The 17,976-nt window shown below is 46.2% G+C and overlaps 2 protein-coding genes and 1 long non-coding RNA gene across 5 annotated transcripts in view; 1 reads left to right on the top strand and 2 right to left on the bottom strand.

Annotated features, from left to right (window-relative positions):
- Window positions 1-8,423, bottom strand: part of taok2a (TAO kinase 2a) — a 25,583-nt gene extending 17,160 nt beyond the window's left edge. Inside the window, exons 1-7 of one of the 3 annotated variants that reach the window (XM_078951960.1) lie at window positions 8,401-8,423; window positions 3,396-3,536; window positions 1,374-1,445; window positions 1,200-1,301; window positions 764-809; window positions 602-698; window positions 288-401 (exon numbers count right to left, since the gene is read on the bottom strand). In XM_078951960.1, the coding sequence (XP_078808086.1) occupies window positions 288-401; window positions 602-698; window positions 764-809; window positions 1,200-1,301; window positions 1,374-1,445; window positions 3,396-3,527 (563 nt within the window). In that variant the 5' untranslated portion in view covers window positions 3,528-3,536; window positions 8,401-8,423. Of the gene's footprint in view, window positions 1-287; window positions 402-601; window positions 699-763; window positions 810-1,199; window positions 1,302-1,373; window positions 1,446-3,395; window positions 3,537-3,618; window positions 3,763-7,898; window positions 8,348-8,400 lie in introns of those variants that run through there. The other 2 variants (XM_023957234.2, XM_023957235.2) reach the window with 2 other exon arrangements.
- LOC144994350 (uncharacterized) lies at window positions 7,668-17,976 on the top strand. Its single transcript, XR_013657856.1, has 3 exons — window positions 7,668-7,782; window positions 13,170-13,296; window positions 17,838-17,976. It is a non-coding gene; the product is annotated as an uncharacterized LOC144994350 (long non-coding RNA).
- Window positions 9,574-12,557, bottom strand: LOC101169455 (heat shock 70 kDa protein 1). The gene is made up of 2 exons (XM_023957237.2): window positions 12,358-12,557; window positions 9,574-11,826 (listed from the first exon to the last, which is right to left on the bottom strand). Exon 2 carries the CDS (start codon window positions 11,804-11,806, stop codon window positions 9,887-9,889), a length of 1,920 nt encoding a protein of 639 aa, XP_023813005.1. The 5' UTR covers window positions 11,807-11,826; window positions 12,358-12,557; the 3' UTR covers window positions 9,574-9,886.

Raw genomic sequence — 17,976 nt, 5'->3', positions numbered from 1 at the left:
TCAACAATGGGAAGGCGTCCATCTGATTGGTCAAAGCATAAAGGGATTTATTTAATTCGTTAAATGCTTCAAGCTGCTAGAAGATTGTTTTAACACATTTTGGGTTTGCGATTTATTGCGATATTCGCCGTCTTTTGCGATATGCATATTGCAGAGCTGGATATTTCGATAACGATAAATTTGCGGTATATTGTGCAGGCCTATTCAGATGGTTGTAAATGTTTGACCGTTTCAGGCTGAAACCCTCCAGCTGCGTCTGAGGAAGATCGATGAAGACGAAGACTCACCAGTACGGCGTCCCCACAAAGGAGTTGGCCGGCGCCACAATGGAGGCGGAGCCAAAGTCCCCCAGTTTGACCTGACCCGGCTCAGTCAGCAGGATGTTGCCTGCTTTGACATCCCTACAAAGTAAAAGTCAGAGGTTGAAGATCTGCTGACATTCAGGACTGGAACAGGCAACCAGGGAAAGGAAGCTAAACACGTGGAAATGTCTTCTAGGACGTATAGCTGTATCATAAACGTCACCAGCAGAGGGCGCCACACAGCGTCTGATAGAGATTTGTAACTATGGTCTCCAGTGAGGTGAGGAGGTAGAAGTTACCTGTGAATCATGTTGTGAGAGTGCAGATATGCTAATCCCTGCAGTGCACCATGGGTAATGGCAGCTATTTCAACCTCCTGGAGGGGCTTCTTGTGGACTGCAGAGGAAAAAAAGGAGTCAGAGGAGGAAAGAGACAGAAGTGATGAGTTGGACTAAACTGACCTTCCAGGAGGTCGGAGGCTGAACCCAGACAGTACTCCATCACCAGCTGAGGGCAGGAGAGGAGACGGCGTTAGCTCACCAACACATTTCAAACACAGACGTTTATCTGACTCATCTGTGAAATGGATCCAGCAACAACGGAAATCACAAAACCTAAAAGGAATCTGGACAGAGTCCTCTTTGAATTTTGAAAAATCAGACGTTTCCTTTCATCAAAGGAAAAACATGTTCAGGAAATTTTAGTCAAAGGAAGTTTCTGGATTTTGGTCAGGAGAAGAAATCAACGTTTAAACGTAGGTTCTTGTCATCTGTTAGAGATGATAAATAAACAGATTTTATTCTGAATTCCTCCATGACAAACGACCAAAGTGTTGAGGTGACAACGTCTCGTCATCTTTGAAGTGAGGGCTAAAGCCCCTGTGGGGGGGGGGCATACCCATGCGGTGTGCTCCTTCAGGTAACAGCCCCGGTACTCGATGGTGTTGGGGTGACGGAGTTTCTGCAGGAACTTCACCTCCTTGATGATGTCCTGCCATTTCTGCAGAGCAGCACAGAGACGCTCAGTCGGCCGGCAGAACGACAGGCGGGGGGCTGGGGGGGGGGGGCTCACCTCGTTGGTCTGCTTGCCGCTGTAGGACATCTTCTTGATGGCCACCACCTCGTTGTTCCGCACATCACGGGCCTGATGGGTAAAAACTAGTTTCACCGGCAGGAAGACTTTGATAGAAACTCAAAAACAAACTTTGGTGCTAAACGCTAGAATGAAACGACTGAAGGAGGCCCCGCCCCCTTTGTGTTTCTCAGGTAAGACTGATCAGGTTCATCATACAAATAATTACAATTGTTTCCAACAGAAACATCAAACGGAGCTCTAATGAAAACGTTTGAAGGGAACCAACATTTTCAAGACTCCTCTTTCAGTATTTTCAAAATAAAAGCAGAGCTGTGACCGTTTAGCTGAGTCATCTAAAATGACTCAGCTTTAGTGACACGAGGAACACGGATCACCTCAGCTCCAACCGTTAACAGAGCTTCACGCTGCTTTCCTGGAGCTTCTTTTTCAAGCTGAACATCTTCATCCAGAGTCTTCATCGGTGTGTGAAGGTCACATGAGTCCACAGCAGCGTCTTTGGATCCGACACATCCTCGTCACAGATCCGTGGATGGATCAGAACAAAGCTGCTTTCCTTTGACATCCAAACCATCCCAGATGTTGCTGCAGCGCCACATCTGCCATGGAGATGCTTCTGGAGCGCGTAGATTAGGGGGAGGGTTCTGCTGGACTGAGGATCCGGGAATCATCTGCTGCCAGATTCAAACCAGATTGCGGCTTGTTTGGGTAAATTGGCAGTCTGGGTCATCAGAGCAGCAGAAAGTGTGTTCCTCTAATCCAGATTACACACAACTCCTGGTTTTTCATTCCCTTTGTGTTCAGGAGATCAGCTTACAGCAGAAAGCCGCCCGTGACCCTGAAAAACACTGAACCTTCACCTCTGACCCTTTTCAAGGACCCCACCTATTAAATCAGGAACCTTTGATTGTTCTGCAGACCCGGACCGTCCGGATGTTCCTCAGGAATGGCTGAGGAAAGAGGAGTGTTGGAGAACCGCAGACTCAGCAGCTTTTGTGGTCATGTTTTCCAGGATAAAGTCTCGTTTAGACAATCAGACCTTCTGACCTGACTGGGATCATCAACCAGCATCAGAGGGGTTTTTAGGTCAAAGGTGGTTCAGTTCGGCGGAGCTCAGCCAGAATAAACGGATGCTTTTATTGTGAAAAGTTTCTGCCTCGATGTGAACATTTTAATGTTTCTAAAAGAGTTTTTCTGTTAGATCTGCATCACAGATGTCAGTGTGGACCCTCCTGGACTCATGACAGACTTTTTCTTTGGCAAACCTTTAGCTTTATTAACCTCTTGGGGGGGGGTCTGCTGCTCTTCTTCCAGGCTTTTCTGTCCCTGCAGATCCTGGCAGTGAAGAACGTTGAACGCAGAGAGCAGACGGAGGCTTTAGAGGAGAACCAACCGCTGTTCCAGGCAGGTTGTTCATCCGTTCACCTCTTGATCTGAAACGCTTAAGGAGCTCCTCGTCTGAATCCCACACAGGAAGCTGAAGCGGTGCTCCTCTGCTCAGCGCGCTCTCCAGCAAAGCCACTGTTTTTGGAGGCGAGACCTTTCCGGAGCGGCGCCGCATGAATCACTAACAGACCCCCGCCGACCCATAAAAGCTGCTCCTCTGCTGACATCCCCCCCGCTGCCTCCATCAGCAGATCTTCTCAGCGGGACCAGACTCTTCACTGGTTTGATCAGCAAGCTGCTGCTGTTAGTGACTCGGGGAGGGCAGAACCCCCCCACCCCCACAGGTTAACAACTGCCCCTTCAAACTGGAATACGAGGAAGACGTCCAGAAGACGGAGCTCCTCCCCTCTGCCTGTCTGAAGCAGCAGCTACTGCTGTTTGTCTACAGACAGGAGGACACGTTCTTCCTGAACTCATTTCCAGACTTTAATCACAAAGTTCTGGCTCGGATGAGTGACAGCTGTGGGTCCAGAGACCCTCGTGTTCAGGGCGTCCAAGCATGGCTCTCACACGGACCACCGTTCGACCACGCCGGTCTGACGGACTCGTACTCACAAAGTAGACGGCTCCGAAGCTGCCGTGGCCGATCTCCCGGAGGTCGGCGAACAGCTTCTCCGGATCATCCTTGCAGAACAGCTCCGCCGCGTCTGGGTCCTTCTGATTGCCCGTCCGTGCATTGGAGGGCATGGCCAGCTCCTGCCGGCACAAACACAGCCGTCAGTTTTTACCGTCTTTCACAGAAACCCCGCCGTCTCCAGGCCCAGCGTCAAGTGAAGACCTGAAAAACATTTTCAAGTCGAGCCTGGTTCCTTGGATCAACTCGCCGGCTGCAACGATGAATGCATTCTCCGGCACGCTCGGTTTAGCCGCGATCGTAAAGAGCCGACAAGTCGAGACACGAAGACGTTCCCAGGGAAAGCAGGAAGCTCCTCGGCCAGGAACCAGCAAGCGCTCGTGTCTCAGCACTAAAACACAACAGTGGTTCAAAAACCTCATGTCTACCAATAAAATGCTGAAAAAACTGAAAATGAATCTGTCCTCTGGAGACGGACCCCCCCCCCCATGAATCAGAGCAGGAACATGAGATCAACCAAGAACATACGTGACCTAAACGCTGCAGAGACCATGAACGCTCAGACACAGACGTACGGTTGACAAAATGAGATTAAACTTTAAGAAGCTCAAAATGATAAAAAAAAAGGGGAAATGAACAGTTGGTTTGAAAACTTGTAAACGGAAGCAGGAATTTCCTGCAGGAGCTGAAGAAACCACTGATCCCACAGAACAGGAAGACCAGGAGCACAGAGACCAGGAGCACAGAGACCAGGAGCCCGAAGACCAGGAGCACAGAGACCAGGAGCCCGAAGACCAGGAGCACAGAGACCAGGAGCACAGAGACCAGGAGCACAGAGACCAGGAGCACAGAGACCAGGAGCCCGAAGACCAGGAGCACAGAGACCAGGAGCCCGAAGACCAGGAGCACAGAGACCAGGAGCCCGAAGACCAGGAGCACAGAGACCAGGAGAAGGAAGACCAGGAGCACAGAGAGACCAGGAGCACAGAGACGTCTATATCAGCCTTTTCTCACATGGACGGTTAATGATCTGGGATCTACAGGTGGAGCTAACGGTTTCAAACGGTCTTTTCCTCAGGAGTAGTTTGCTTTTTCTCTTTGACCCCATTTCTTGTATTTTCAATTAGAGAAATAAACATTTGGACGTTTTCCTAACTTGGGTAGAAATGTATTCCAGACAAAACTATTCCAATCTGACCTGAATCCATTCAGATTGATGCTGCTGTGGTCACGAAGAAAGAAATATCGTCCTTAAAACAGTTTAAACTGAATACTTGACTGAAAAAGTGACATTTTCTGAAGAACAAGCAGGAAGCAGCGTCTCTGAGCAGAATCTGAATGTCTCCGTCTGATCGTGAGGGTCTGCAGCTTGAAGCGGAGACCTTCACGCTTCTGACAAACCTGCGCAGGAGGAGGATTTGCCGACACGGTTTCAGACAAAGACTGGTTCAATAAACACCAAAGACTTTCTAAAGACAAGCGGTAAAGCTGGAGTCCAAAGGTTTGTTTGGCATCTGCAGATCAGAGCAGCTAAACGCCAGCGAGGACGTCACTGACGGCTCAAATCAAGGACAGATTTAAATAAATCCGTGAAATCCAGAGGGGGGCGGAGCTCCGCATCAAATCATCTGCCGGCATCAGTAATCTGGGCTGCATAAAGGGGTTAATGGGGCTGCTCGGCCTCCGAGGAGGGCCGCTGACATAACGGGGCCTCTGTCAGTCTGTGAATGCACTCGGCCCCGGGGCCCCTGGTTAATGCAGCACCGCCACCTTTGTTCCTGTTGAAGCCCCGCTGTGCCAGGGCACATCAGACGAGGGGGCAGACTTTACACCGTCCCACCCCCAATATTTGACCCAAAGCTTGTTTAAAACTCACTGAACCCATTTCCCATGATGCTTCATGTTCATCCCAGACCTGACGGTCTGGAGCGGCGGGTAAATCAAACACAGAAATCCTCTCAGCCGCTTTCCGTCCTTCAGATATCAAACTACTGACACACAAACCTGCAGCTTCTGCTGCTGCTGCAGGTTTTTTTGCATTTTCTAATGCAAACCTAATGAAACCGAGAAGCTGCAGCAGCCGAACGGCGTGGAGGCGGAGCTTGTTACCCCCATGAAAACATCTAATAAAGCAGACAGACTTCCCTCATTCAGAGAAATTACCAACCTTCACTGACTTTAGTGGTAAAAGCATCCACACCCAGAACCTGCAGGTTGGTTTGAGTCTGATAGAAGAAACGTTTCAGACTAAAGTGAGAAGAATTGAAATCAGAATCAAATCCACACGACTCCAGCAGGAACAACAGAGTTCATGGGAAATTATCAAGAACTCCCATCATTCCTCCTCCTCCTTATCATTTTTAAGTCTCTTCATGCATAATTGTTCTGGTTAAACAGAAGCACAAATATAAATCTGATTCATGTCAACTTAATTAACTTCTATTGAAAGAAACCAGATTAAAGCAGCCTGACGGTTGCCTGTGGGCCTGTGGTTCAGCGTCTGACTGGAAACTACCGTTCCAGGTGATTTATAAATCTGTTTTCTGTGATTTTCCACGGAAAAACATGTTTGTTTTACTTCCTCTGCAGAAGAAAAGAGGAACCTGGATGGATTCAGTCACGTGTCTTCAGTCTGAATCCAGTTTGGTTCATGTTTTCTATGTGAATCTTTATTTAACAGGTTTCCATTTAAAACCACTTTAGTCGTGAAAAACACACAAACGTTGAACTTTCATTATAAAATGATGAATTCTTACGATAAAAACTAACGGAAAGAAAGAAAACCAGTTCACAGATTTGACTATAATAACTCCTGTAGAAGTAAAGGTGGATAAGACAAGCAGTTTCCTTTGAAAGTCAAAAATTTAAGCTTCTAAATTTCCAAACTTGTTTTAAAGAAGTGATGTGATTTTCTGAGGAAATCCCACATTAATTGTTCTTGGCAACAAGCCCCCCATGTCTGCGAGCAAACATCCAACCGCTTTCCCAGTAATTTCCATGATCGGCTGCAGGCGGAGAGCCAGACATGTGATGAAGGAAAACCTCAAACGTCCATTCAGATGTATGCAAACACATGATGTCATCACCGTCTACTGTATGCAGTCCATCTACATCTACAGGAGTCAGGGGTTCTCCATGTGCAGGTGAGCAAACCGCTTTAGCAGACGATCCCAGCAGAGTTCAGACCAATAAAAGGTTCTTGAAGGAGGAAGAACACCGTTCAGACAGCAGCTGATTCTAAAGAAATCTCCAATAAGAAAATTAAAATGTGTTTTTTCACACTTTAGCAACCAAAACAGAACCAAAGATTTTCACCAAAATAAAGACCTATTTTCACACTTTCAACAGAATGTATGAAAATGAATATTATTACTAATAAAATAAACCAAAATATTAAAAATGTTATTAGGTTGACCTAAACTGAAAAGGTGTGGAGGATAAAAGCATCATGTGACTCGGTTTGTGGTTCAGGCTCATAAAGTGTTTCAACAGAAGCAAAAGCTGAAACGCTGGAAAGGTTTGTTCCTCCTGCAGCCAAAGAAAAGCTGCTGCAGACAAGCAGAGAGACAGACAGAGAGAGAGACAGACAGACAAGCAGAGAGACAGACAGAGAGACAGACAGACAGACAAGCAGAGAGACAGACAGACAGAGAGACAGACAGAGAGAGAGACAGACAGACAAGCAGACAGACAGACAGAGAGACAGACAGACAGACAAGCAGAGAGACAGACAGACAGAGAGACAGACAGAGAGAGAGACAGACAGACAAGCAGACAGACAGACAGAGAGAGAGACAGACAGACAAGCAGAGAGACAGACAGAGAGACAGACAGACAGACAAGCAGAGAGACAGACAGACAGAGAGACAGACAGAGAGAGAGACAGACAGAGAGACAGACAGAGAGAGAGACAGACAGACAAGCAGACAGACAGACAGAGAGAGAGACAGACAGACAAGCAGACAGACAGACAGAGAGACAGACAGACAGACAAGCAGAGAGAGAGACAGACAGACAAGCAGACAGACAGACAGAGAGAGAGACAGACAGACAGACAGACTGCAGACCAAATGACAGCAGAGCCTTCAGTTCCTGTTAAACACAAGCGTCATCTCTTTATGACTGTTGTTATGATCAGAATATTAACTAGTAACAGATTAAGTCCGTTTTCAGGTAACATTTTAGCCTGAGTTTGTCCTGCTTTAGAAAAGATTTTGTCCTCCTTTCATAATAATTCCGATTTATTTGTTAATGAAGATGATAAAAACCGTTGATTCTTCCTAACGGGGGCTGTAAACCGTTTCTGGGACGAACTAACAGCTCCTGATCGACATCCAGCAGACTAAAAACCGGAAGCTGGGGTTTGAGGCAAGTTTGGAAGCCAGTGGAGAAGCTAACTAGGTTAGTTAGCGTCCCGTTAGCCGCCGAGCTAACGGGGGTTAGCACAGCAGCCAGGCAAACGGGGCGCAACGTCACTGACTCACCGCGGCTGATCGAGGCTCCGCTCTGGGACGAAAAACAGGCGTTATAGCGGCAGAGCTAGCGGCGAGCGGCGCTCCTCATAGCGCGCGTTGGCCGTCAATGCCGATGCATTCCCCCCGCGGAGCCCTCCGAGATGTGGCGCTCGGTCTGTCGCCTCAGCCTCTCCGCTCTTTCTGGGTGACCAGCCGGAGCTAATCGGCTAGCTTAGCCTAACGGTGGAGCTAAGGTTAGCCGGTGAGCGGGGTGGGGCGGGAGTTTATCCGCGGGGCGGGACCACAAGTCATAATGTCCCGGTGCAGAACCGAAAAGCCGCCCCCAAACTCGTCCCTAAAAGCAGCACCCCATCCTCAAAGTCTAGACCGGTTCTGTCCCCGTTTTGTTTCGGCTAAGCACAAGATGGCCCGGGATTTTGGGGAGGGACTCAAACTGTAACAGGAAACAGAATCGCGCTACTTCCGGTGAAGCTTCCCTCAGAAATAAGACGTTATAAATAAATCGACCTACATTTGGTTAATGATCGCTCCGAGGCGTCACTCGCAGATTATTCCTGTCATACGATTATTTCCAGAACCTGTCGTGTTAATATAATCAAAAATAAAATAAGGAAATCGTTAAAAATATACATAGCAGTATCTTGATTTTTAGGTGAGGATTATATAAAAGCGGCGTTAAACCGTCCAGCAAACTTCGTCTGTCAGCGTGTACCGACAATAACGGACACCGAAAACTGCATTTCTATAATAAATCCTATATGACACGCCTGAGCCTCACTGCTGCCGTAAAGAAACCTTCAGCTTCATATAAGGCTGCACAAATGATGGTGTTACATTACATAAGTGTACTGATTATTTTCCCTCATCTAAATTACATAACCTTATTTTTCTCTTAAACTTTTTTTGCGGTTGGAAGAAAAATCTTCCAAATATTTTTGAGAATACAAACTTCAAATATAGATGTAACTACAGTGATAATCGGACTGTGCTGAAACGCGAATACGTTCAAATGTGACGGTGATTTTGATGTGTTTATTCATCGGTTGGCTGTTTTTATGAAAGTCTGTTTATTTTCGATCGAAATGGCTCAAAGGCGACATCTAGCGGTTGGTTTTAGTCCTGCAACTGAAGATTCCAACAGACTTTTTGCATCAAATGAACCGTTCCCTCATAATTACTGCTTAAGAAAGACATTTCAATTACAAACTAACACAAAAGCCAATGTCAGAAACCTTTGAGTTAATAAACCCTACGATAAGAGAAGCTGTAAATACGTCATTGAAAATTAACATTAAAATTGATTCTATTGACTTCAGTTTTGAAGGTAAAATTATCTTAAATTAACAAATATGTCGTAACCTTTCTTAGCAGAAAAGTTTATTTTAATGCTAACTTGACCATCTGTTTTTTTTAGAGTGACACCCACCTTTAACACTGACTATGATGTGATTATGAGGGAGAAGTCCTGAAACCTTGAGAGTATGATTAAAGAACTTTAACTGAAGGAATTCAGTGTAGTTACACCAAAACGTTTTAAAAAGTCATAAACACAACATCGGATTAGGACTGTTTATGTAATAGTGTTTTAATTAACGGTTGACTCACTGACAGAAGACAAATAACAGTAAAGAAATAAGTTAAACTGTGTTCTAGTCTAAATGCAAGACAAAGAGAAAGAAAAGAGTGATTTTATCTTCTTTTTATTAAAAACAAGTTACAAACATGTAAACATATTCAACAACAATAATTTTCATGACAGGAACAAATAAATAAATGAAAAAGTTAGTATTTTCCATTCAAACACAGGATTTTAGCAGCTGAGGTTCCAAACGTGTCGGACAGAAATGACATCACAGCTTTTTCTTACTTCCCTCAAACATCTCAGTTCAGGTTTTCTTGCAATGTCCAGCAGAGCAAAGTCTGAGTAAAGTTTGACACTTGACAATATTTCCATGTTCACGTCTGTCCAGTCAAGCGGGTCCAGAACCAGGGCCCCTTCAGTCCACCTCCTCAATAGTGGGCCCCTGGCTGTCGGCCCGCGCCTGCTCTCTGCAGGAGCCGCTGGGCATCCCTCCCTGATACAGCTTGCTGATGATGGGGTTGCAGACCTTCTCCAGCTCTTTCTGCTTGTGCTGGAACTCGTCTTTGTCGGCCAGCTGGTTGTTCTCCAGCCAGGCGATGGTCTCGTCGCACTTCTCCACCACCCTCTTCCTGTCTTCCTGGCTGATTTTGTCCTTCAAGCTGTCGTCCTGCGCGCTGCTCTTCAGGTTGAAGGCCAAGGACTCCAGGGAGTTCTTGGCGGCGATCTTGTCCCTCTGCTGCTCGTCCTCGGCTTTGTACTTCTCCGCCTCCTGCACCATCCTCTCGATGTCCTCTTTGCTGAGGCGGCCCTTGTCGTTGGTGATGGTGATCTTGTTCTCCTTGCCGGTGCTTTTGTCCACCGCCGACACGTTCAAGATGCCGTTGGCGTCGATGTCGAAGGTGACCTCGATCTGCGGGACCCCTCGGGGAGCCGGCGGGATTCCCGTCAGATCAAACTTGCCCAGCAGGTTGTTGTCCTTGGTCATGGCTCTCTCGCCTTCGTAGACCTGGATCAGGACCCCGGGCTGGTTGTCGGCGTAGGTGCTGAACACCTGGGTCTGCTTGGTGGGGATGGTGGTGTTGCGTTTGATCAGGGCCGTCATGACTCCTCCGGCCGTCTCGATGCCCAAGGACAGAGGCAACACGTCCAGCAGCAGCAGGTCCTGGACGTTGCCCGAGGTGTCGCCCGACAGGATGGCGGCCTGCACGGCGGCGCCGTAAGCCACCGCCTCGTCCGGGTTGATGCTCTTGTTCAGCTCTCGGCCGTTGAAGAAGTCCTGCAGGAGCTTCTGGATTTTGGGGATCCGGGTGGAGCCTCCCACCAGGACCACGTCGTGGATCTGCCCCTTGTCCATCTTGGCGTCCCTCAGGGCTTTCTCCACCGGTTCCAGCGTTCCCCTGAACAGGTCGGAGCACAGCTCCTCAAAGCGAGCTCTGGTGACGGAGGTGTAGAAGTCGATGCCCTCAAACAGAGAGTCGATCTCGATGCTGGCCTGGGAGCTGGAGGACAGGGTCCTCTTGGCCCTCTCGCAAGCGGTGCGCAGCCTCCTCAAGGCCCTCTTGTTCTGGCTGATGTCCTTCTTGTGTTTCCTCTTGAACTCCTCCACAAAGTGGTTGACCATGCGGTTGTCAAAGTCCTCTCCGCCCAGGTGAGTGTCTCCGGCCGTGGCCTTCACCTCAAAGATGCCGTCTTCGATGGTCAGGATGGACACGTCGAAGGTGCCTCCTCCCAAGTCAAAGATCAGCACGTTTCTCTCTCCCGACTTGCCCTTGTCCAGTCCGTAGGCGATGGCGGCCGCCGTGGGCTCGTTGATGATCCTCTGGACGTTGAGTCCCGCGATGACGCCCGCGTCTTTGGTGGCCTGTCGTTGGGAGTCGTTGAAGTACGCCGGCACTGTGATGACGGCGTTGGACACCTTGTGGCCCAGGTAGGCCTCGGCGATCTCCTTCATCTTCACCAGGACCATGGAGGAAATCTCCTCGGGGAAGAAGGTCTTGTTCTCTCCTTTGTAGTCCACCTGGATTTTGGGCTTCCCTCCTTCTGAAACCACCTTGAAGGGCCAGTGCTTCATGTCGGCCTGCACCACCGGCTCGTCGAACCTCCGCCCAATCAGCCTCTTGGCGTCAAACACGGTGTTGCTGGGGTTCAGAGCCACCTGGTTCTTGGCCGCGTCTCCAATCAGCCTCTCCGTGTCGGTGAAGGCCACATAGCTGGGGGTGGTCCTGTTGCCCTGGTCGTTGGCGATGATTTCCACTTTTCCGTGCTGGAAGACGCCCACACAAGAGTAGGTGGTGCCCAGGTCGATGCCGATGGACACGCTCTTGGCCGCAGACATGTTTGCTGGATGACTTTGTGCTGTAAAGACGCGCAGACACAAACGGGAGGAAACGTTACAAACATGAACTTCTGCAGCCGCTCTGACAGAGTCTAGAAAGAACCCAGTCCAGCATCAGAGCTCGGATTCCTCTAGAAGGAGGATTCAGGCGGTTCTGGCTCACGCTCATCTGCTCTGGTCTCTACTCGGTAAAGTTAGCACATCAAGGCTTCAGGTTTCTACTTCAACCAACCAAACATCTCCAAAGCTTCTGTCGTTCAGACTAAAGCAATAAAGTTTGATTGGCATGAAAAAAAGGTTTCTAATCCAATCTAACAAAAATAAATAAATAAATTTAAAATAGAAAAAGGTTTCTTATCCAATCTAATAAAAGTAAATAAATAAAAAAATAGAAAAAAGGTTTCTAATCCAGTTTAATAAAAGTAAATAATTAAATTAAAACAAAGTAAAAGGTTTCTAATCAAATCTGCCTTTTCCTCCCGATAGTCTGGATCAAAGCTTTTCCTCCACTTTCCTGCCTTTTCTCTAGAAAGAATGAAGGAAATACTTACAGCTGAGTGATGATGGAGTGATCTGTGAAGAGGAAGGATCTTCTTCTCTTTCTTCTCCTCTGGATCTTCTCTGCGCTCTGCTCTCTTTCTCTAACTGTCTCTGCTCTCGGATCAGCCGCTTTATATCTGCGGAAGCTCACAGCCTGGCTGCTTCTAGACGCTTCACGAACAAAACCGTCGAGTCTGCGGAACGCTCCACAGCCGTTTCCGGTTTTGACCCTTCAAAATAAGACGTTTCCTGTTGGACGCGCGTTTCCGTCAGTGAGGCTCAACATTCAGGCGTCTTATTGTGAAACTGGATCGGGACCACGTGACGCAGCTTCATGAGAACTTTCTGGAGTCAACGAGAGGAGAAGAGAAGCTTCTCGTTCACTTTCATTCCAACTAAAGTTCTGCCGGAACAACCGAAAAGACTCAAATCCATCTAAGTTTATTATAAAAATGAGCAGCTGAAGCTGGAATTTGATTGTTTAGTGAACATTATTATATTTTTGTTTCTCAAAATAATCTTTAAAAAACAAAGAAAATCAGGCAGAAAACAAAAACACAGAAACTGGGTTGAAGTGTAACTAATCCTCTAAATTATTATTATTATTATTTTTTTTTTTTAACACAATGTAGTTTATTCTAAAGTGTACTTTGATATTCCAGAAACAAAATGATGAAATATTTCAACAGTCAGTTCAAAGTATCTACAATAACTACCTTAAAGTTTTAATAAAGTAAAAGTAGCCTGAAAAGAAAAGCCTCCGAGATTTCCTTCTGTCAGTCCCAGCTTTGCTTTGCCTCAGCTGCTCTACGTTCAACTGCAGGTCTTTACTCTGAGGAATCATCATCTCACACCAAGAGGATCCGTTCCAAATGAAACAAAGGAGTGCTAACGGTGACGGAAGGAGGAAGGTCACAAAGGTCTTCAGAGAAAAAGATCAGCTCAGAGAAGTAAAGGGAGAAACAGCTGTTTGGGATCAAAGACTGAATATGGGGATTTAGGTTGTTTGGTTTGGATTGTTGTTTACTGTAAACATTCTTTGATGTTTGTCAGCTTCTGGGGCCTGTTTCAGAAAGGAGGTTAAGTGTAAACTCTGAAGGCCCGTACACACCGGGACGAATATCCGCCAGGCGTTATTCGCCAGCGTTTTTCGCCACGTTTTTTGTGTTCACACCCAGGCGATTTTCGCTGACGATGAGCCGAGCGAACATGCAATTTCCTTCCCTGACATTAGATGGCGCTTAATGTAAACAGAAATACTCCTGTACACAAGGTGGCGCTGCGCAACTTTACGATTCTTAAAGTCGCTTTTCACTCAGAAGAAGAGAGCAAGTATTTACGCGCTTGTCAGAATCATACAAAGAAAACATGAATATTTCAAGCACCAGTAGCTCCAACTGGTGCTTGGTTCGGGGATATTTTAGAATGTCCGTCATTATTGCTTCGCGGCTGTGTGTAGACGCTACTTGGCGTCTATCTTCTTCGCTGGTATGTGTGCTCAGCAAGGCAGTTTTGTGTTTGAGCGCCCCCAAGTTGTGTTTTACTGTAACTTCAGAAGCTCCAGACACGTGTGCAAAAGCGCCATTCTTATTGGTCGAATAGATTTCGACGCGACGCGTCGGAAAAAAAAAACGAACCCGAGGCGTTTTTTTTTTTTTGACGCTTTGGCGCTTGGCGTTTTTTCGCCTCGGTGTGCACACTCTCATTGGTGCCCTTTGTTTAGTCACGAGGCGTTAAACGAAATTCGTCCCGGTGTGAACAGGCCTTGAGTGCGTTAACCCTGAAATCAGGGAAACCCTGGGTTTTCCGTTTCAGAATGGGAGGTTTGTTAAACCAGAGAAAGCAGAGTAAGTCAAATCCGTTTCTGAAAGAGAGGTAACTTTTACTCGGAGTCAGAATCCATGGTTACTTATGCTGTGAACCTAACCTGGTCGGGAGCAGGTTTTATTCTCTAAACTCAAGGTTTCTGCCGGTCCCCTCCCCTTTTTAAAGACGAAGCGGCATGTTTCGCTTTAACCTTCATTGCCCACATTTCCGTCACACAGAGACGGTCTAAGTGACAAGAATGGCTTGTCCTGTTTTGGAGGACCCAATAGACGAGGAGGCTGCATTAATTCCTAGAGAATTACATTTACGTCGTGCGAGGATTTTGAGACCTAGACTCGATTTTTTGTCATTTCCCCATACGTTTTTGTTTGAGCGTTACCGTTTTTCGTTGCAGTCAATTACATATATACAATGAAAACAACATTAGATATGTATTGCTATGTAGATGTTTCATATGTCAAATATTGTCAACAAAGCTTACATCCATGACATGCTCACATTTGACCTGATTGAATTATGTTTTTATACTTCATTTTTAGCTGCTGCCATGTTCTTTTAATTCCTGCAGGATTGCATCTACATGAAAATGAAATCAGGGACATTGAATTAGATTAATGTAACAATTACTTTTTGGAAGCACAATTTGCTAGCACTGCTTACTTTCTTAATCCCATATAAACTTATACCACTTGATCAGTACAAAGGTAGACAAAAGTTCACTTTTAAAAACACAATTGCATGGATTAATATTAAACTGAGCAACGTTTGCAAGAGGGGGAGGTTAACAAAAAACTCCTCTAAACATTACCGACGTTAAATGCATTTTCCCCCAGATTGGTTCTGTACACTATGCAGCATTTCATGCATTTACACCAGGAATAACACTTAAAAAGTACACCTAAATATAGCCATTTTTTATTTCACACCTTACGCTTTTTAAAAAGTTATTACAGCCAATATTTTATAACAATGATTTAAATGCAAACTTGCGCATTAACTTGAGCAGCTATGTTTTCCACGCTAACTGTCTCTGTTTTGCAGATGCAGCGGTGTTGCTTTTCTTCTGGAATATCTGCTCATATTCACTGTAACTCTGCAGCAGCACGTCAAGTTCAGCTGGCGAAAAATACGCAGACCTCTTTTTTTCCACGGTTGCCATGGTGACTCGTAATATCTGCGCTCCATTGATAGTGGCTTCTTATAGTCGCGGTGTGGACGCTAAACTCCGAATCAGTCCACTCAGAGTTGATTGACCTAACTCCGATCAGCTTCTCTGAAACAGAAAACTCAGAGTTGTTAATCTCCCGATTGACCAACTCAGAGTTCAAGTTTAACCTCAGAGTTGGTTGAACCTCCTTTCTGAAACAGGGGCCTGTTTCAGAAAGGAGGTTAAGTGTAAACTCTGAGTGCATTAACCCTGAAATCAGGGAAACCCTGGGTTTTCCGTTTCAGAATGGGAGGTTTGTTAAACCAGAGAAAGCAGAGTAAGTCAAACCCGTTTCTGAAAGAGAGGTAACTTATACTCAGAGTCAGTGTCCATGGTTACTTATGCTGTGAACCTAACCTGGTTGGGAGCAGGTTTTATTCTCCAAACTCGAAGTTTCTGCCGGTCCCCTCCCCTTTTTAAAGACGAACGACGTATTTTTCGCTTTAACCTTCATTGCCCACATTTCCGTCACACAGACAGAGACGGTCTAAGTGACAAGAATGGCTTGTCCTTTTTTGGAGGACCCAATAGACGAGGAGGCTGCATTAATTCATAGAGAATTATATTTACCTCGTACGAGGATTTTGAGAAGACTCGATTTTTTTTCACTTTTAGCTGCTGCCATGTTCTTTTAATTCCTGCAGGATTGCATCTACGTGAAAATGAAATCAGGGACATTGAATTAGATTAATGTAACAATTATTTTATGGAAACACAATTTGCTAGCACTGCTTACTTTCTTAATCCCGTATAAACCTATACCACTTGATCAATACAAGGGTAGTGTTGCAGCGTGTGTGCTGAGCGGGGTGCGATCCACGAGAGACAAGGGGACAAGGGGAGGGGCGATTGCAGGTGCAGATGGGGGGGGGGTGAGCACGGAGCAGAGGTGTGTGCGGGGAATATATTGTGTGTTCGGAGGACGGAGCACTTAGTTAAATAAAGATAAGGTGTCATTCCCAGAATAACTGTTTTGGAGTCATTCTTAATCCGCTCTGGAGGTTGAGGGTTTCCAACGGGAAGTGAACCCCGAAGGAGAATTCCCTTCAGCCCTGAAGGAAATCTCCCCTGAGCTTCTGACCACGGTCGGTCGGAAAGACGAGAGAAAAGAAAGGAGAAGTCTTCGCGCAGCGAAAGGTTCAACAGTAGACAAAAGTTCACTTTTAAAAACACAATTGCATGTATTAATATTAAACTGACCAACGTTTGCAAGAGGGGAAGGTTAACAAAAAACTCCTCTAAACATTACCGACGTTAAATGCATTTCCCCCCAGATTGGTTCTGTCACTATGCAGCATTTCATGCATTTACACCAGGAATAACACTTCAAAAGTACACCTAAATATCACCATTTTTTATTTCACTCCTTACGCTATTTAAAAAGTTATTACAGCCAATATTTTATAACAATGATTTAAATGCAAACTTGCGCATTAACTTGAGCAGCTATGTTTTCCACGCTAACTGTCTCTGTTTTGCAGATGCAGCGGTGTTGCTTTTCTTCCGGAATATGTGCTCATATTCACTGTAACTCTGCAGCAGCACGTCAAGTTCAGCTGGCGAAAAATACGCAGACCTCTTTTTTTCCACGGTTGCCATGGTGACTCGTAATATCTGCGCTCCATTGATAGTGGCTTCTTATAGTCGCGGTGCGGACGCTAAACTCCGAATCAGTCCACTCAGAGTTGATTGACCTAACTCCGATCAGCTTCTCTGAAACAGAAAACTCAGAGTTGTTAATCTCCCGATTGACCAACTCAGAGTTCAAGTTCAACCTCAGAGTTGGTCGAACCTCCTTTCTGAAACAGGCCCCTGGTCTCCAAAACAGCAAAACAAACAAAATGATCCCATCAGATTAAATCGGTTTCTTGAAAACATAATTCCACGTTTGACCACAAATTCCTCTGCGTTACAACAAACCAATTCAAAGCTTTTTTTTGCTCCTTAATGCGGCTGTTCGTGACGCTTTCTCTGTTCTTGACCTTCTGAGGATGATCAGCAACAAGAACCAAGGAAACATCCAGTGGAAGTATTTGATCTCTGCTGATTTAGGAAGTTTGCAGTCTGTCATCTTGATGTTGGTTCATTTGAACAGTGAGACGGAAAATCACAAAGAAAATCCTGAAACCCACTTCAAGAATTTATGTACATTTTCCTTTCTTAGAGGGAAATCAGCTTTTGATCCCAGAGTAACCATTCAGAGTTCTGGTTCCCACAGACCAGTTATAGACTCTCCTTATCCACCTGTCACCTGACCTGAAGACACCTGTCTTTTCCTCAGTTGATCACCTGTGAAAAAGACACCTGTCCACACAGTCAGTCCATCCGTCCACCTCCAAACTCTCCAACATGGACAGACTAGAGCGCTTTCAGTGGATCGAAGGGAGAGGATTGTAGACCTGCATAAGACCAGAATGGACTGGCAGGAATTGTGAGTTCTTCTACCTAATTTCCCAGGAGTCTACACAAGAGTGTCCCCATACCAGACCTGGACCAGGACCAGGATGGACCAGGATGGGTGGTGTTCTGGAGCTCCACTGACTACAAATGTCACCACTATTAGTACCACCACTACAAGAACTACATCCACCACAGC

This window comes from Oryzias latipes, chromosome 8, assembly GCF_053564925.1.
Source record: "Oryzias latipes strain Hd-rR chromosome 8, Olatipes_Hd-rR_3.1".
NCBI classification, from domain to species: Eukaryota; Metazoa; Chordata; class Actinopteri; order Beloniformes; family Adrianichthyidae; genus Oryzias; species Oryzias latipes.
The sequence above is the reverse complement of the archived record's forward strand: the minus strand, read 5'-3'. Positions and strand labels throughout refer to the sequence as shown.